This window comes from Corylus avellana, chromosome 3, assembly GCF_965113065.1.
Source record: "Corylus avellana chromosome 3, dhCorAvel1.hap1.2, whole genome shotgun sequence".
Lineage (NCBI taxonomy): Eukaryota > Viridiplantae > Streptophyta > Magnoliopsida > Fagales > Betulaceae > Corylus > Corylus avellana.
The window spans coordinates 22,371,785-22,392,691 of NC_142492.1; the positions used below are offsets into that span (position 1 = coordinate 22,371,785).

Consider the following 20,907-nt stretch of genomic DNA (forward strand, 5'->3'; position numbering starts at 1 on the left):
TGCTAGACAAGTTATAAAACCACAAAAATCCGTATTATTGGATATCAATATCATACTCAGTAAGTAAGAATACTTACAGTGGATTACATGAATGGATCATCAAAGGTAATTACTTGAAACCCGTTCTGCTGCAGTTGGTCCATACCCATAACAATCCCTTCACTGACTTTCTCTCTCTCTCTCTCGCCTAAACTCTCTTTCTTCCTCTTCAGCTCTCTGTCTTAAATTTCCCATCTCACTCTCGGTTTCTCTCATCTCTTTTGTATGAATGAGGCATTAAATAAGGAAGGATTAAAAGAGAAAGAAGAGAGATGGGAGCAGGTGAGAGCTGTCGGCAGAAGGAGAAAAGAAAGAAGAAAGAAAATAATAATATAATAAGATTATAATAGTATGAATAAGAAAGAAATAGTGAGAGTTTAGGCGAGAGAGAGAGAGAGAAAGTCAGTGAAGGGATTGTTATGGGTATGGACCAACTGCAGCAGAACGGGTTTCAAGTAATTACCTTTGATGATCCATTCATGTAATCCACTGTAAGTATTCTTACTTACTGAGTATGATATTGATATCCAATAATACGGATTTTTGTGGTTTTATAACTTGTCTAGCATTTTACTATATATGATTCAACAATGATTTATATTATCGGAAATCAATTGACTCACTACTTCACAGTTTTTGTAGTGCTTGCAGGAATGGAAAATCAAGGTAATTATGCAGTTGTGATTAGAGATTCATATTGAGATGTACAGAGATTCCAAGTTGGTTAAGTTTTGTCTAGAGTTTAGACTGTCGAATAGATTTGTATAAATGCCTTGTACGACATAGCTTTGGGTATTTTTGTATAAAGAAAAGTATTTTAACAGTATTTTTTTGTATTGATAATTACAGTTTTTCCGCTATATGAGATGAGGTTGTTACAGAATGCATCCTCTCCACGATGTCCATTACCTGCAAATGATAAAACAAACAATCACCAAACAATATTCATCGATAAAACAATCACCAAACAAATAAAATTCACTAGCTGCAAATGATAATACAAACAATCATTGAGCAACGTCACGATGTAAAGTGAAAGAAAAATGGCCGAATATTCACCCAACTCAGTTGTTGATTCTTCCACAGTAAATGATATAACAAAAAGGTAAACGTTGAAGTTAGCAGAAAATTCATATAAAAAAGAAAAAAAAAAATTAAGATTGACCACAATATATATATATATTATATGCATGTAGCATTTTGATAATCTTCCCGTAATATTTTAATTCGTTGAGGAGATTAACACATAGGAGTTTATATATATTCAAATCATGTTATATTAACTACTTAAAATTATGATATTCATCTAGTGTAGACTTGATCGTTTCATACTCTGACACAATCACATACACCAGATTCTTAATATTCTACAAGGACCATAGTGGTCCATCTAATAATACCAATAAACACTTCAAATGCAAAGCTCTAACCCACATCCACCACCAAACCAACCATGATATATAAACCAAATTCAACATGATTTACAATATCATTAATTACTGAGAATGACTACAACATATCCAAACTCTAAATTTAGAAGTTCACACACACACACACACACACACACACACACACACACACATATATATATATGGACAGTTCTGTTTCCTAAATTGACCATTAAAAAATGTCATTACCTGATCCACTGTCGACCGACGATCGCACCATCGCAAAGGGTGGGGAAGCTCTGTCTGGTGCGGTGTTAAACCGCATCATTTTCTCGAGCTGGCGTAAATGGCCGTCAAACACTGCCTGATGTTCAGCCTCCTGTTGAGCTACCCGTGCATTGTTCTCAGCCATCTGCTCCGCCACTTGCTGAGCTACCCGGGCATTGTTCTCGGCCAACAAGGCATCTATCTGTTCCTTATGCTTTGCCCTCTCAGCCTCAAGCAGCTCAAGTGTTTCTTGTGATATCCTGGAGTGCCTGGCGTTTTCTGACCATGCCTATGACGGTGTATAATATGAGTGTATGTTTCCCCGCACAGGCAGAATATTTGGTCCAGCCATCCGAACCCTACCGGCATACTTAGGCTTATTTCCAAGCGCCTGTGCGAATGCGTCGTTTGGCGCCCACTTGACCGTTTCCTCTGTGATGCTAGGCGATGCTGCAGGGTCGGTGGGTATAAGCTCCTTCATCCTTTCCTGTATGTCACATTAATTATTGAGTCAGTGGGTCATACAACTGTTAATCCCAAATAATTTATCAAATATATAAGCAAAACAACATATGAAAGGTGAGTAGCATACACATCTCTCCTTCACTATATCGTTCGGATATGTACTGTCCTTCTTCGTGTGTGTGGTGATATAATTTTGTGCACGAGTAGGATGACTGCCCAAACGTATGGCCTGCCGATAAAATAGGACATACGGATACTTTTAAATATATCAAATGATAACATGTTTACATCTATAAATATGGGGTAAATTACACACTTACCTCATCATGTGTCACCCAGGCATAGCTCTTCGATTCGGTGCAATGCGGCGTATCATTTAATGCTCACATTCTCTTCATTTTTGCCGCATAATCCTTACACAGTTAACACTTTAATATGTTAATACTAACACAATTACAATTAATGACACTACACAAAACAAAGAGTTTAACTCATGACCTACCCTATTCTCCTGGGTACACCATCTCTCCAATAAGATCTCCAAGTCGACGATATTGTACGCGGCGAGCATCTCTCCATCCACTGTTGCCTGTACAGTGGCTGGAGTATCTTCCTCCGTAATGGCACAAATTTTTTTAAGCTCGTGCCTCCAAGTCCGCAGCTTTTTGCCCATATCCTGAAATGCGTCATTCTTGACGGCATTCAAGTTGCACTCGGGCGGGACGAAAAAATATGCCTACACAAGTTCAAAATTGATAAATTAAAAAAACCTAAAATATGTGTATATGTATATATATATATAAACACACATATATATGTCCAACTTAGAGCGTATATATACATATATACATTAGGAGTGTTTAACATAATATGCAATACATACCATCAAGGCGTCCCAAATATCCTCCTTGGTACGTTGCGGTACCTTCGTCCAATCGTCCGGTATTCGGACATAATTCCCACTCCTTACTATGTCTCCGGTCATCTGTCTAAACCTCAAGGTGCTGAAGCCAACGGGCTGGGATGATGCATTGTACTCCATTATGATCCGTTTGCCGGCGGGGACTCCCGGCCGCCTGTGCGAGTCAAGAATGGTAAACACCTCAATAATGGTAAACACCTCAATAATGGTGTTTCCATTCGAATCAGTGCCTAACAAATTAAAAATTATCAATGTAAGTTATTTCGAATTAAATAGTAACTAACAAGTAAATTAAGACATATATACATGACATTCGAGCATATACACTTACTTATGGTCCGGACTTGCCGAGGGCCTAAATGGTCGTCGGGAGCAGGGTCGGTGGGCTGCGGGTCATCCGTGGCTCGTGTTTCACCAGGCATGTCTTCCTGGGCCTGTGTCTCACTGTCATCGGGACCTGCTTTGTATTTTTTAAGAATGTTTAGAATTGTATGAAGTTGTAATTGTAGTTAAATATAATTGATATCGTACCAAATTCGTTAGAAACTTTCAACACTTTCAATCTTTAAAAAAACTTTCGGCCGTACCTGCGCTATGCTGGTTGTATAGCCGCTCGACATCGCCCTGAGGACCCTATCCTAACTCGCTGTACGGATACAAGTCAGGCTGATACCCCATCTGGGCCATGCCTACCCGACCATATGGAGCATGGACAAGGATCTCCTCTTCCATAACATCTGGAAGTACTGGTCGATATCCTTCCTGCATCCCCAGATGCTGAGCAACGTCTTGTTGCTCACTGTCATCAAGGTGGCCTGGCAGAGACGCATGCGACATTGATTGCCGCACTAAGGACGAGCCCCTGTGTGCTCTTGTCTTCCCCCTAGTACTCATGGTACCCTGTGAAAAACACCACAAACCCAATTAATTTTGTATACAATGTATCAAATATTCACTACCTTACGTATGAATGACTCACATATTAAAAATAAGATATATATCAGATTTTACTCAATGCACAACTTAATTAAGCGTATTGATGTAATGTGCATGTACTGAACAACTACAAATCAAAACATAAATATAAAACATTATATATATATATTCAACTTTTATTCAATCACATACGCTTCGGTTGGATCTAAGTCGTGTCTGACGTATTCGATATGATCCTGCAGATCGTGATCCACATTTCTGGTCAATAGGAGCGGCTCACACTCGTGGTAATTGACACATGAATCTTGATGCCCTTCACCCTTACCAACGTCGTATATGTTTCTAGGTTTGGTCCTTACTGTGCAAGCCCAATCTGGGCACCTATCATCTTGTACGTAAAATACTTGGTCAACTTGTGAAGTTAGCACATACGGCTCATTAGTTACCAGCTCTCCCGTGTGGACAAGGTTTTTGAAGTTGACAAGTATTATGCCATACTTATCTACCTTGTACCCCTTGTCCCTCGTGTTGTCTGCCCAATCACACCTGAACATAACGTACTTAGTCCTGTCGTAGTACTCAATCTCATGTACTTCCGTTAACTTCCCGTAGTACGTTTCACCATCAAGATTCGGCACACACACCCTGCTGTTCTGAGTCCTCTTTCCGGCATCAGATGCAATAATGCGAAACAGCTTGCCGTTAACCACATATCTATTGTATCTCACTGTTGCCTCCCTCGGCCCTCTACAATGCATTACCAATTTCTCACCAAGTTCCTTCCTGGATCGATCGTCCAATCGATCAACCTGTGAATATATTACGTACAATGGAAACGTACGGTTAGTTGATTTAGTTGATTTGAAAAACAGCATGCAAATATACTCCGACAATTGCTTTTGTTAAACATCATATCATTCTTACGTAGTCACGGTACCACTCGCAGAACAACTCATAATGTTGGGTTTCCAATTGATCCTCTGTTGTTCGTCCCCTATTGCATGATCGCCTAAGCGTATCCATGTGCATCCTACAATTCGAAATTATATTAATTATAATTCAATACGACCATTATTACAAGTTCATTGATCATACAATGTGCCAGCGAAGGATCTCGACTTACGTCCGCAATTGAAATAACTCGTCCTAGTTGAACATAATATATCGGTGAATCTGTGTCATTGTGATTCGGTCGAGTCGAGCTCGTGTTCCTTGTCCCTTTGAACCATCCGGATTTCTTTGTATCCTATTGTGAAAGGTTGGTGTGTTCTCTAAATATCTCGAACAAAACGTCACCAACTCAGTTGCTATGTAGCCCTTCGCAATGCAGCCCTCAGGAGCCGCTTTGTCCCGCACATTAGATTTGAATACTCCAAGGCTCCTAAATATGAACCAATACAATCAATCAGTTTAGTTAGTACTTGTCATGTATTGGAGTGAAACTAAAAAATTCAAGAATATCCGTAAACAAATTTTACCTCTCTGCCGGATACATCCATTTATACTGTACTGGTCCACCGAGTCGGCATTCACGGATAAGATGCATGACCACATGAACCATGCTAGTTAACAAGTTGAGGGGAAAAACCTGTTCCATCTTGCACAACGTGATATAGACGTCACCTTGTAGTTGGTCAATATCCTCTTGTGTCAATGTTGTTGAACATAGGCCCCTGAAGAATGTGAACATCTCAACAAGAGGTCTAACCATGTTGTTTAAAAGTGATCCAAGCAATGCAATAGGTAGAAGCTGCTGCATCAGTACGTGACTATCATGACTCTTTAACCCCGATATAGTACGGTCCTTAAGTCGTATACAACGAGAAATGTTCGAGGCATATCCGTCGGGCACCCTTACATTTTATAGCACTTTCAAAAAATGTGTTTTATCATCCTTGGACATCGTGTGGGTAGCTTGTTGCATATAGGTCTTACCATCCTGCAGGTTAGAAAATGGATGAAGTATATGTCTCAAACCCATTTCTTGCAAATCTAAGTGGGCGGCGAGGTTGTCCTTCGTTTTCCCTGGAATGTCTAGTATTGTACCAAGTATGTTGTCCATCACGTTTTTCTCTATGTGCATAATATCAAGATTGTGCCGCAATAAATTATCTTTCCAATACGGCAACCTAAAGAAAATACTTTTCTTCTTCCACACTACATTAGAAGTATTCTTTGTCAGCCTGCCTTGCCTGACCGGCGTTCTCATCCCCAAACACCATCCCTTCTAATTGGCTCATGATTTCATATCCACTTGGCACATCAGGAGCACATTCTAGTTCCACGTTGCCGTCAAATGTTCTTTTGTTACACCTCCACGGATGATCCATGGGCAAGTATCGCCTGTGCCCCATATAACACCATTTATGGCCATGTTTTAACCATTTCGACCTTGTCGAGTGCATACAGCAAGGACATGCTTTCTCACCCTTGGTAGACCATCCAGACAAATCTGCGTATGCTGGGAAGTCATTAATTGTCCACATCAACTACGCTCGCATAACAAAATTATTGTTCTTTGAGACGTCATATGTGCGTACGCCTACATTCCATAGTTCTTGTAACTCCTCAATTAAGGGTTGAAGGTAGACATCTATATCCATTCCAGGTGAACTTGGGCCCGGGATAATCAATGATAGTATGAAAGATGTCTGTTTCATGCATATCCAAGGAGGCAAGTTGTAGGGCACAAGCTTGACAGGCCAAGTGCTGTGAGATGTACTCATGTTGCCAAATGGATTAAATCCATCCGAGGTTAGTCCGAGCCTTACATTCCTGCTATCTGCTGAAAACTCGAGATGCAAATTGTCGAATGACTTCCATGCTTCGCCGTCGGTTGGATGCCTCAATACGCCGTCCTTAGTGCGGCCTTCTGCATGCCACCTCATAAAGCGTGCAGTATGTTCTGACATAAACAACCTTTGTAGTCGTGGTATGAGTGGAAACCACCGCAACACCTTCACCGGACGTTTCTTGCCCGACGATATGGGTTGACCATCCTCATCTAAATTGATTGTATCCATCCATTTAGATTTTTCACATACGGTACATGAATCCAACTCTTTATTGCCCTTCCAGAATAGCATACAGTCATTATGGCACGCCGGAATCTTCTCATATCCAAGTCCCATGTCTCGTAAAAACTTTTTCGCCTCATATGTATTAACTGGCAGAGTTTCATTATTCTCAGGCAGCAACTGATTGATGAACTCTAGGAAAGCGGAGAAAATCGAGTTACTAAGTCCACCAACGCACTTCAAGTTGTACAGGTGAACAGTCGCACTTAGTTTACTATATTTTGTCCCAGTATGAAGTGGTTTCTCCGCCTTTTTAAGAAGGTCGTAATGCTTTAGTGCGTTACCTTCAGCGGCTTCTTCGTTCACAATTTCTTCACCCCCTTGCACCACGACCTGAGGCTCACAATTGTCTTCCCTGACTACTTCGTGCATGCCGAATAAATCACGCAACATTTCGTGAATGTCTCCACCCTGATTTGCGCTTGCACCCGTATCTGAGGCCGGACGATTGGAATTAGACCCGGTATCAGGACCCTGTACATGCTTCTCCCCATGATAGTACCAAAGTATGTATTCCGGCATCATTCCTTTTCCCCCTGTCAAGTGGTCGAATACGAAACCTGGCAGGTGGCGCCGGTTATTTCGACAAACCTTACAAGGGCAATAGATGAATCCATTAGGGGTTCTACAGTTACTAACTGCAAACTCCATAAACAATCTACACCCGTCTCTGTATTCCCTCGTACCCCTAGACTTTGTCATCCAACTTTTGTCCATTTTTCTCTACGTACATAAATTAGGAATAAATATATAAGACTTAAAAAATGTATACCTAATTTCAAGCACATGCATATATATAAACATAAACCTAAATATTTGAACTACATAAAAAATATAAACCTATATATTCTCATATAGGTTTAAATTGTTTATGTCCAAATATATATACATATTCATGCATAACTACATTCATCCGTACCAAAGGGTGTATTTATAACACTTATCTATTATAATTAATCTACAAAAACCAATAAAAAAAAAAGACTCAATCCAAATTTAAGCATTTTGTTTGGTGGAGACCCAAAACAAATTAATTATAGCTAGGTTATTTTATAAGGTTGTTCTATTACATCTACCGAGCTAGGTTCGTTATGAGGACCCTAAAAACAATAAATCTAGCTTAAATGTCGTTAAACTTTGGCATTAGTAGGTGATGACATGCATGGGTCATACAACTCTTTTGTTTGGTTTATTTATTTATTTTTTATATGATATATATAAAGGTTACTTGGAATTTTGAGTGTCTTGCAAATATGGTAAATGGTTTCGTAATATTTTTGGTTGGGATGTTTCATGGGTTATTGACACATTAGATTAATTTCTTTCATATTAATCACAATTTTAGCAAAATTCCTACTCGTTTTTAGGTAATATTAATTTTAATGCGTTATATTTCAACTTGAAAAATCTAAGTTCCTCAAATTAACCAAAAGTTTAATCCGTTTTGTATGTTTTTTTTTTTTGTTTGAAAAAATAATTTATGTGGGATAGAATTAAGTAAAAATCGAATTGAATATATTTAATAAAAATGTGTTTTAGGTTATGTGTTTAATTATGATTAGATTTGTTTAAAAAACTCAAAACAAAAGTGTGAAATAAAAAAATAGTCTAAACAACAAAGTCATGACTTTTTACTTATTCATTTGAAGTCTCTCTAAGTTTGACAAGGTTTGCACTTTTGCCAACTCTTTTTCCCGTTAAATCCATGTAATTTGGATTGAATCCTCGTGTGAATTTATAACTTACAAATTAATAAAGGCTCAATGTACGTTTATGATGTTTGAATATTAAAAAACTCATTAACTTTTAATATTAATTAAACAAAATCTTAAATTAAATCTCTATAAATATTATATATCACCACGTACTACACTTCACTAGTAGGTCAAACGATTGAAATGAATGATTAAAATTGACATAATGTTCTATAAATTCCTTACTAATAAGCCAACCTTTTCAGTTAAACAAACCAAAAAAAAAAAAAAAAAAAAAGCCGCATTTAAAAAGCAATTATATTTTGAAACAAAAACCTAGCTAGAATGAGAAACATCATTTGGCATGCATGTGCATATCCGTCCCAATCCAGTGCATTAACGAAACATCATGCGGATTCATGACAAAATAAAACATAAAATTGATAAAACAACACAATATATATTCTGCAATAAAACAATATATATAAAATAAAACTATATTTAGAGTTATAAAATAAAAATATATATATATATACCTGCAGGAGAGATGGAGGAGATTGGCGGAACAGTTTCGGCTGGAGAATCGTCGGAGACAGCAACGGCGAAGTGGATGTGGCCGACAGAGATGGGGTGTGAGCTAGAGAGCTAGAGAGAGTACTCCTAGCTAAGAGATAGAGCTGACAGGGAGAGAGCAGGAGATGAGGAAGAGTGAAGGAGAGTTATCTCTGCCGATCGGAGATGAGGGAGGAGAAGATCGAAAAGCAGAAAAAATGGCGTCCTTAGTGCTGAGGGATTTGGCTGCCTGGCGGGAGAGAAGAAAGAGCAATTAAGGGAGAGAGGGAAAAACAAAAAAAAAATGGAGTGGGCGCGATGGGTGGCCAGCACACGTCAGAAATCCCTGACGTACCATATATATAAAATACAAAAAATAAAATAAAACAACGGAAAATAAAAAATAAAACAAATTTCTGACATGCCATATGTGGCACGTCAGAGAATTTTTGACGTGCCACATATGGCACGTCAGAATTTATTTTATATATATATATATATATATATATATATATATATATATTAAATATCATGTTTATTTTCTTACTACAAACTAATATAATGATAGAAATGTGTACTAAATGATCAATGAACAAATAACTTTGAACTGAGCTGCAGGCTTATAGTTGCTGTATCTTTTGTTGAAGTACTCATATATATGTAAACTGCAAATATATACATGCATATATAGACATATGTAAACTTAAGATGAGAACATGACAAGGGAAAAAAAAATTCGAAATTACAACATAAGAATAAACAAATGTAACTTGTATAAACAAATAGTATTAACAGTTGATAAGGTTGGTGTGAAGTGTGCAATCTTACCAACAACTGTTACATTTTAAGATGTCAAAACTTTAACATTTTAACAACAAGAGTTATATATATATATATGTCAAAACTTTAATATGACTAATGTTACTTTAATTATTTTAATGAGATTCCAAATGAACGAGAAAAATGTTATATATATATCCTTTAGGTTAATTTGAACCATGCACGTTAAATTAATGTTATATATACTTTGCATGGTTTTGCTATATATATATGCTATCCAAATTAAAGCATGCGCGTTTTTTTGTTATGCATGGCTAACAGTTAGAAATTAATTCTCTTATATTTTTGAATGTTGAAATGGAGTATGGTGTTTTTTTTTTTTTTTTTTGAAATCTGAAGATAATTTATTGATAAGTGCTTTGCTCAGCACTAACACGTGGTAAAACACTAGAAGGAAAATCTGCCACCCACAGTTTTTCAGATGACAAAAGTAAAGCCAATTTTGCCAAACTATCAGCCACCTCATTGACACAGCGGGGGATGTGTTCAACTTTCCAATCTTGGAACTGCAACAGATGGGTCTTCGTAGCCTCCATTACCAATCCGAAACTTCCCATCCAAGGCCCGCTCCTGCTAAGATGCTGCACAATCTCCAAAGCATCCCCTTCAAGAATAATCTTGTGCCAATCCAGTTTGCTTGCCACCATCACTGCTCGACTTGCTGCCAAGGCCTCCGCCGTAGTAGGATCTTGTATAAACGCCTTCGTGTCACAATACATCGCTAGCACTTCGCCCCTATGATTCCTCACCACTACGCCCAGACCCACTCTCTTTGTCTCCTGTTCCACAGCAGCATCCCAGTTAAGCTTGATATAGCCCTCCGCAGGAGCCTTCCACATTAACACAGGATTTTGAGCAGGTAATTGTACTGGTGCAGCTTCCATTACTCCTTGGGACCCAGCCGCTTCATAGAACTCTATCTGTTCCCTTGCTTGACGAAGAACCATGGAAGGGGTGGACAAAGCTTCACCATGAACCACCCTATTTCGTCGGAACCAAATCTGCCTCGCCACTACTGCGAACAGTTGCAACTCAGCTTTCTCGAGCATTCCCATTAGCTTTTTAACCAACGTTTTAAAATCAGCAGCCTCACTATTACATTTCTGAATTTTTCTTGAGCTTTCCAGCCACACATCTCTTGCTGAGGGGCAACTCCAAAGGATGTGCACCGGTGTTTCTTCTTCTCTCCCACAAATAGGACATAATCCATCCCCAACAATATGTCGTCTAAACAAATTTCCTTTTGTAGGGAGTATGTTATGACAAGCTTTCCAGATGAAGAATTGCACCACTTTTGGCCCCCTTAGATTCCATACCCCACTCCAGAGATCTCCTTCACTGAACACCGTAGATGAAGTGCCTCTCTCCATGCCGACAAGAGTTTTTTCTAGATGATAAGCACTACGGACAGAAAAAATTCCATCTTTAGTGCCTCCCCAAACTAATGTGTCACACTGAGAGCCTGGATAAATCGCTAAACTGCAGATCTTTTCCACCTCATCTTCCATAAAGATCTCTTGGATTAAGGGAATATTCCACCAAAGAGTTTGCTCATCAAATAACTCACATACCCTTGCATCACTGGGGAGGAAATTTTGGGGAGATTGGACCTTATGCGTAATAGAGGAAGGTAGCCAATTATCTTGCCAGATTCTAATAGTTTGCCCATTTCCCACTCTCCATACCATCCCAGCTTGGATTAACTCCTTCGCATGCCATATGCTCCGCCAAGCATATGATGGATTGTGCCCCAACCGAGCCTCTAGAAAATTCCCACCTGGAAAATATTTATCCCTCATCACTTTTGCAACCAAGGAATCTGGATTCTTTATAAGCCGCCATCCTTGTTTTGCTAACAAAGCTCGATTGAAACATTCCAGTTCCCTATACCCCAATCCACCATTCCTCTTATCCGAAGCCAAAATATCCCAACCCATCCAAGCAATCTTGGAAAAGTTGTCTTTATGTCCCCACCAAAAACGTAGCATCATTGAATTAATCCGCTTACATAAAGACTTAGGGAGTTGAAATACACTCATTGTATAGGTCGGGATAGCTTGAATCACCGCCTTAAGCAATACTTCCTTCCCTGCAGGCGTCAAAAACTTCTCTTTCCACCCTGTCATCCTATTCCAAATACGGCCTTGAATGCTATTAAATGACTTCAATCGTGATCTTCCAATGAAAGCCGGGAGTCCCAAATACTTTTCATAGCTATCCGTGGAACCAACTCCTGCCAAAGAAAGAATTTGTCTCCTTATCTCAGCTGTAGTGTTTTTACTAAAAAATAATGAGGTCTTTTGTCGATTAAGACGTTGCCCCGATGCTTTTTCATAGCCTTCAAGGATCCCTTGCATCTTTTCCCATTCTTGCACATTTGCTTTACAAAACAGCAAACTATCGTCTGCAAAGAATAAGTGATTGAGGCGCACCCCACCCCTAGTGATTGACAATCCCGTAATTTCTCTTTTCAATTCAGCTTTCCCTAACATATGGCTTAGGCCCTCAGCACATAATATAAAAAGGTAGGGAGAGATAGGATCACCTTGTCGTAGGCCCCTAGATGGGGTAATATTGCCATAGGGTTGCCCGTTAATTAAAACAGAATATGAAACTGTTCTAACACAAGTCATAATCCGGTGGGTCCATTTTGGATGAAATCCCATTTTAAGCATTATCTTCTCCAGAAACTCCCACTCTACTCTGTCATATGCTTTGCTCATATCGAGCTTGAGCGCCATGAATCCCTCCCTCCCCTTCTTCCTTGCATTCATAGTGTGCAGGGCTTCAAAAGCTACCAGAACATTGTCGGTTATCAATCTACCTGGGACAAAAGCACTCTGACAAGGAGATATAATATGAGGTAGCACCTTTTTAAGCCTATTAGCAAGGACCTTAGCAATTAATTTATACAAGACATTGCATAAACTAATAGGCCTAAAATCCACAACACTAGTAGGTTTCTTTTTCTTAGGAATAAGAGCAATGAAAGTTTGATTAATAATAGGATCAAAATTACCATCATTGAGAAAGCCAAGTATAGCTTTGCAGACTCCATTGCTCACAGTTGCCCAAGTGTTTTGGAAAAAACATGCTGCGTACCCATCTGGGCCTGGAGACTTTAGAGGGCCCATATTTGCTAGTGCAGCTTCAATCTCTGATTGCGTGAAATCAGCCACCAATTGGTCATTCATCTCTTTGGTAACCCGAGCCCCAACTCCCTCCAGGCATTCCTCTACTCCACAACACCCTTCCGTGGAATAAAGCTTTTGGAAAAATTCCACAAAGGCCCGCCTCACTTCATGCATTTATGTTTTTTCATCTCCATTCTCATCCTTGATGCTTGTGATTTTGTTTTTTTGGCGTCTCTGGTTTGCCAGGCATGAAAGAAAGCAGTATTACGATCTCCCTTGTCAAACCACGTTTGCTTGGCCCTTTGTTTCCACTTAACCTCCTCTTGATTCAGTATATGGGCTATCTCCTTCTGTAGTTTTTTGATGAGTGTTTGATCAGGAGGACCTACAGCTCCTTGCAATGCCGTGAGCTGACTAGTTTTTTCCTTTAGAATTTTTCCAGCTTCCCCATGTTTTCTTTTACTCCACGTTGTCAGCTCCTTTTCACATTTTTGGAGGTTGTCAACAACATGGCCCAACATACTCCCGTCAGTGCACTGCTGCTCCCATGATCTTTTTACTACATCAGTAAACTCCTCATCTAGTAGCCATTTTGCTTCAAATTTAAATTTGCGCTTGTATGTCTCCCAACGAGTCCTTCTTCCAGCAAAAGTAATCATTACCGGATTGTGATCCGATGATCTTGCTGCCAAGACTTGTACCTCCACATCTCTAAAAGCAGCACACCATTCTTGATTGGCCAATGCTCGATCAAGGCGCTCTCTTGTAAAACTCCCGTCCTCTCTTGCATTATTCCATGTAAACTTAGGGCCTATAAACCCCAGGTCGCACAGTTGGCAATCTTCCAGAGTGGTGCGGAACATTTCCATTTGCCCCTCCTTTCGCCATGCCGCTCCCCATTTTTCAGAGTTGTCAATTATCTCATTGAAATCCCCCACACTTAGCCAAGGACTAGGTGCGCAGTTTCTGAGATGTTTTAACAAACTCCAACCCTCCTGTCTTTTCCCCACCTCAGGGTGGCCATAAAAGCCAGTGAACTTCCACTCAAGCCCGTCTTCCTCCGATGATATTGTCGCATTAATATGTCGCCGGGAGTAATTTTGTATGGATAGTTGGCCTTCTTTTGCCCATAGGAGTGCCAAGCCCCCACTCCTTCCCACTGAATCAACTGCAAATAAGCCTTCAAATCCCAGTTTCAGTCGAATCCATTCCATTTCTTTCGCTGTTCTTTTTGTTTCAATGAGAAACAAAAAGTTGGGTTTCTTTTCCTTTGCTAATTGGCAAAGGTCTCTCACTGTCCAGGGGTTCCCAAGCCCCCGACAGTTCCAACTTATAAGAATCATGGTGTTTGGCGGGGCTGCTCCGCAGCCTCCACCAATTCCATGACTTGTGGGAGATGCACCCCATTAACTTCCTCTGCAACCCCCTCTATCTCCAGACGAGCAGACTTTGCGCCTTCCGTTCTAAGCTCTACCCCTGGGCTGTCACGAGCTTTTCTCTTCCAAACACGTACACTGGATCCCCCTGGAGAATCAACCATGGTCGTCAAATGTAATCCTGTAATCTCATCCGTCTGAACTTTATCTCTTTCAGCTACGTTCTGGTTCAGCAGACCTTCACTCCTCCCACCGCCTGGTTGAACTCCTACACCCCCTTTGCGACCTGGGCCCAAATCAAAGTTATTCCTCCAACGGCTCCTTTGGTCTGGCCCATGGGCTCGGCCCACGTCAGTAAGCACCTGTCCACGGCGCTTATTCTTACTCCCAATAGTCATACCTGCATTAATTCCCTTAGCATGGTTATTTTCGGGAATCTTTGCTTCCTTTTGAATTTTTCCTGATACCCGCCTTGATTCAGGGAATTGCACATTCAAAGCCTCCTTTGATACCATAACCGGAACCTGCTCCTTCATTTGGCGCTCCTCATTCAATTTCGGGGATAGATTTGAATTAGCATTTATCCCTGCCATTGATTCTCCACTCCTTTCCTTATGTGGCGAGTTAACGCTCCTAGGTTTCCCTGAGGATCCGCTACTTGCCATATCAGATCGCCGAGAAGATTGCTGTGTGTCGTCCGGTACCGGCTCCTTATGCTCCGGCATCCATGCTCCATTCCCTGTTCTGGCGGTGCTATCTCCAGGTTTTTTACGTCCCTCCTCCGCACGAAGCCATAGCCCCCACTCCTTAACTCCATCGCTGATGTTCATTCTACGATTCTGATTAGCGATACAGCCCTTCGCTTCATGAATGATACGCCCACAATGGAAGCAGAAAAGTGGAAGTTGTTCATATTTAAACTTAACCCACACAGACTTCCCTCCCAGAAGAAGGGCCCTTCTACGTTCCAGCGGCTGGGTGAGATCAAGAGTGACCCTTAAGCGGAGGCTCCTCCCCCATCCAGCCCCGTCTCCTACGACATCCACTTCTTCAAGTGCCCCCAAAGATTCTCCAATTTTGGTTCCCACCGCTCTTGACATACACAGAAGTGGCATGTCATGAACCTGGATCCAAAATGGGGAATGAGTGAAGTCCATACGTGATGGCGGAAGAAGCCCATCAAATTCTTTGAGTACAATGATCTGGCGCTCGAAAGACCACGGTCGTCCTGCCATAACCCTCTTCTTGATAAGTTCATCTGAAAACTCAAAGATCCATAGGTTGTCTTGTAACTCCCAGAATTCAACACATCCTTCCGCCCTCCACACCTGTGAGAGAACACTTCTGAATGCTTCCTTATTAATTTTTTTGTCCGTCCAGACCCTTCCCACCAAGCAATGTTCTCCTTGTTGTCTTGCCTCAAAAACATCCTCTTCAGTTATCGGAATTCCCACCTTCTCTCCTTCAGTTAGGGAGTTTCCTTCACCCAAAAATTCACCTTCTTCTGCCATCATTATGGCTATATCTTCGGTTATGAAAAACCACAATCACTCCACTTCCGGTAACCGGCTGAAGACTATCCCTCACCACTAGCAGATTTTCTCTTGGATTCCTGGTCGAAACCCTAAAGAAAAACTCTAGAGAGAGGACCCAGATGTGAGTATGGTGTTATAAAGGGGAAGTAAAGTGTTTGTTTTGTACAAATTAATTTTATTGAATGTTAATTGGGACGGATCATATTGTATAATATTAAACCTGATAATGATAGGATCATATATATTATATATTACTTATATATATATATATATATATATATATATATATATATATATATATATATATTATAGTTGCTGACTTGTCTAAGTGACACGTCAATAATTACTGACGTGTCAAAGTTTGACACGTCAGGAACTATTGACGTGTTAAATTGCCACATCTATAAATTCCTGACGTGTCAATATTTACTGACGTGTCAAACTTTGACACTTCAGTAAATATAAAATTAATTAGTTATTTAAATAAAATGTTTTAAATTTAAATTGAATTCAAATTTACTGACGTGTTGTTTTCAACACGTCAATAAATGTTGATATGCCACTTTTGACACGTTAAAAAAAAAAAATTTTGGCACGTCAGCATTTATTGACGTGGCAAAATATTACTACTGTTTGCCACGTCAAACAGTAGCAATATTTTGTTTAGAGGATCCGAAGTCTCCTTCACTGGGAAAGAAAAAAAGATTTCCATATTTTTTCAATCTTCTCATTCAGACGTTATAAGATTATACAAATATAAATTAGCAAATTATTTTTTGCTAAGAAAGATACCAAAAAAAAAAAAAAAAAAAAAAAAAACAAAAGCTAATTAATGTGGACAACCCCATAATAAGATTCCAAGATGTAAACAAATAAATCAAAGAACCAGTACTGGCCTACCAGACATTACAAGCTAGCCCTAGCGCATGCAGCTAGGGACGTCCTTTATGCTTCATCGTTAGCAATCAACGTTAATCTCGTTTGCAGATCTGATCCAATCCTATAATTAAATAGAGGACCACCCAATCTCATCATTTAAACTTTAAAGCCTTTATTTCCTTTTAACTGTCTCACTCACTATCACGTGTCTTAGAATGGATCAGAGTTTGAAGGTTGCTGCTCAGCAAGGAAGCATTGATGCCTTGTACGCATTAATACAAAGGGATGCAAAAGTTTTGGATAGGATCGAAGAGATTCCATTCGTTGACACTCCCTTGCACATAGCTGCATCTGCTGGGCACACCTAGTTTGTCATGGAGATCATGAGATTAAAGCCTTTATTTGCTAGGAAGCTTAACCAAAACAGCTTCACCCCCATGCACCTTGCTTTGCAAAGGCTACGTGCTTTGCAAGGTGCTTTGCAAAAGCACCAAACCCAATTGGTTTATCGACTAGTTGCTGTTGATAAAGACATTTTCCGTGTTCAAGGAAGGGAGGGTATGAGTCCTTTTTATGATGTGGTTCAAACTGGAAACTTCGCTCTTTTGGCTAAATTTCTAAAAGTTTGTCCCACGTCTATAAAAGATGTAACAATTCAAGGAGAGACTATTTTTCATATCGCCTTGAATAATGACCGTCTAGATACTTTTAAGTACCTTATGAGATGGATGTAGTGGACCATGATAGAAGATGCCTCATTCTGAGAAAAGACATTGTTGAATTGGAAGGATGAGTAAGGCAACACTGTGTTGCACATTGCGGTATCCAACAATCAACCCTAGGCAAGTTCTATCCACTCATGGTTTCTAATTAATTAGGAGAACTAAGTGGGCGTCTAGGAGAGTCTATCTTGTTGGTCAAATGAATGCATCATACTATATATATAAGCATTTAATTTCACGAATATGCTAAATAATGTCTTCTAATGATTTTCACTTCAATTTTTGGTACCCCAATATTTTAGTTCTCTTCTTTTTTTTTTTTTTTTTTTTTAAATTTGTAACATTACATTATTTTTGTCCATTTGTAAAAGCATTTTCTTTAGGGAGGAGTTTGAATATTGTTGAAAAACGCTATACCGACTCCAAAAACTTGTTTATCACAATTTATGCAGAATTAATACTATGAAGCAATAAACAATTCAATCACCCAAAATATATAAAGTAATAAAGAGGCAGACACAGATATTTTGGTTACGAAGAGGAAACCTTTTAAAAACCGATCTAAAAGTAAATCCTCTTCAGGGCAGCTAAACCCAGGAAATCACTATCAAAAGATTATCCATAAATTACAGACACTAGGAACACTTACAACACTTTGCAAGACCTTGGCTCTGTAATATCAACAAGCCTACAACTCGTCTTCTTGCTCACAATCTTCTTCAACGTGATTCTCTTTTACCCACTACAAAAAAAACAAGGTTTACTAATGCTTGGAATAAAGGCACTTTAATAAAACATCCCCTAATAGGGACGTCTCATTATGTAAACGACACAAAATAAAATTAGCAACACCTGCGCAGAAAAACGTCCCCTTAATTCGGGACATTCCAATAGGGCATGCCCCCATTTAGTTAATTAAGTGCGCCTGGCTGGCAAGCGCCCTTAATTCGGGACGCTTGCTATCTAGGCGCCCTTAGTTAGGGGCGTCTGCCAGCCAGGTGCCCCTAATTAAAGGTGCCTAGCTGGCAAGCGCCCTTAATTCGGAACGCCTGATATCCAGGCGCCCTTAATTAAGGGCGCATGGCTGGCAAGCGCCCTTAATTCGGGATGCCTGCTGCCCAGGCACTGTTAAGCGCCCTTAATTAGAGGTCCCTGCCAGCTAGGCACCCTTAAATAATGGCGCCTGGATAGCAGGCGCACCGAAATTATTTTTAGTTATATAGGGGAACTAGCTGCTCAAACATTAAGTTATATAAAAATAACTTAAACACAATAAAGGGTAAAAGATAAAGGAAGAACAACATAAAATTTGAAATTCTAATGTTGGCTTATCTTTTATCCTTTAATGTTGGCTTATATAACTTAAACACAATAAAAATTATTTTATGTTGCTCTTCCTTTATCTTTTATTAGGGTCGGCAATTTTGACACAACCCGCGAACCAGACACGAACACGACACGAAAAAACAGGTATTGGGTTTGGGCTTAACGGGTTCGGGTCGTAATCGGGTCTACCCGATTAAGACCCGGGTAATTTCGTGTTTGGTGGGTCGACCCAGATTTTTTTTTGTTATTATTATTATTTTTTTCAAGATAAGGGGCCACGAGCCAGACGGCACTCTTTGCCTCTCTGCTTGCACTCAGACTCAGTATTCAATAAACCTAGAATCCTAAACCACGCCTCTGCCTACCTCTCTCACTCGTCACCGGTCGGCGGTCACTCTCTGCTTGCTCATCACTCTCCCTCCGTCTCCCGACTCTCCCTATCGATTCTCGGACTCTCTGCTCTCTCTCTCTCGGGTCTCCCTCTTCGCCGTCCGTTAGGCATTAGCAAGGGCCAAGGCATCTTCACCATCGCCGATTCGCCGTCCTCATCGAGTCACCGTCGCCATCAGCCACGCCTCCTCGCCATCAGCCGCGTCTCTCTGTCTCTAATATGGCGGTATATCTCATTGTCTCTTACTCTCTCTAGTCTTTATCTCTGGACTCTGTCTCTGATTTTGGGTATTCTGTGAATCTTTTAAGTTTGGAAATAAGTCCTGGACTAATAAAATAAACTAATAAAGAAAGAAAAACAAACAAAAATCCACACTTTTTTTCTTCCTATTCTGACTTCAGTGTCATTAGACATTAGTTACATTTATTCATGTAATAAAGGCTAAAGGGACTGTAATTTTCGGATTTTCCCTCGGTGGTTTTGGCTAGAATGAATTTGTTGGCTGCAAAAAATCTTGATTGTAAAAAGTATACTGAAATTGAAAGTTTCTTTTGCAAGATTTGGGCATTCCTGGTGCTTGTGATAACAAGGGGATGAGTTACTATAATTTATTAGGATTTAGGAGGAATTATTGGAATATGTACATATGTTTAACGAGTAAACTTCTAGACACAGCGTCTGTGAGAATTTGTTTGCATAAGTGGGCATACAGAGAATTTTATTTTACTTAGAATTTAATCAATTTATTTCACTTAGAATTTGCATAAGCGGGCATACAGAGAATTTGTTTGCTTTGGGTTATTTTATTTCACTTGGAATTTTATTTCACTTAGCTATATATGGCTTTTAATTTATTCTTAAATATTCAATTTTAGTTATATAGCATATAGTCATATACTTTAACTAATGATTTTGTGTGTAGATGAATATTGAAGAACTTGTTGAAGATGCATTCGACATTGACGACGATGTGGTCGAATTACATTCACTACAAGATGACTCTGTTTCTATTGGGACAGGGAGTAACAAAAAGGGAAAGAAGTGGAGGAAGACCTCAACTGTTTGGCAATTTTATGATGTCATTGATAATGCTGATCCAAATGACCCGGAGGTATCGGCAAAATGTAAGACATATGGTAATAAATACAAGGCTCGAAGTTCATATGGAACTAGGAATTTGAGGAAGCACATTCAAGTTTGTGGGGGGACAAACACTCGTGATGTTGGGCAGATGCTCTTAACTGGAAAAGCAGGATCTTTGTTAGTAAATGACCCTAAATTTGATCCCAAAATATATCGAGAATTGTTGGTTGCTTTGATTATTAAGCATGATTTGCCCTTTTCATTTGTTGAATATGATGGTG

The 20,907-nt window shown here is 39.6% G+C and overlaps 2 protein-coding genes across 2 annotated transcripts; both read right to left on the bottom strand.

Annotated features, from left to right (window-relative positions):
- Positions 1 to 6,506: 6,506 nt before the first annotated feature.
- LOC148586930 (uncharacterized) lies at positions 6,507 to 7,616 on the bottom strand. The gene is made up of 2 exons (XM_088514405.1): positions 7,523 to 7,616; positions 6,507 to 7,414 (listed from the first exon to the last, which is right to left on the bottom strand). Exons 1-2 carry the CDS (start codon positions 7,614 to 7,616, stop codon positions 6,507 to 6,509), a joined length of 1,002 nt encoding a protein of 333 aa, XP_088370531.1.
- A 5,859-nt stretch (positions 7,617 to 13,475) lies between these two features.
- Positions 13,476 to 14,528, bottom strand: LOC148586931 (uncharacterized). Its single transcript, XM_088514406.1, has one exon. It carries the CDS (start codon positions 14,526 to 14,528, stop codon positions 13,476 to 13,478), a length of 1,053 nt encoding a protein of 350 aa, XP_088370532.1.
- Positions 14,529 to 20,907: the final 6,379 nt, after the last annotated feature.

What these genes read in the sequence shown, in the direction of transcription:
- LOC148586930 (XM_088514405.1), bottom strand. Translation starts at nt 7,616, where the DNA reads ATGCCGGAATACATACTTTGGTACTATCATGGGGAGAAGCATGTACAG. An exon ending in TCGTCCGGCCTCAGATACGG is followed by an intron (nt 7,415 to 7,522) that starts GTGCAAGCGCAA and finishes TCGTGGTGCAAG; the next exon opens with GGGGTGAAGAAATTGTGAAC.
- LOC148586931 (XM_088514406.1), bottom strand. Translation starts at nt 14,528, where the DNA reads ATGGAATGGATTCGACTGAAACTGGGATTTGAAGGCTTATTTGCAGTT.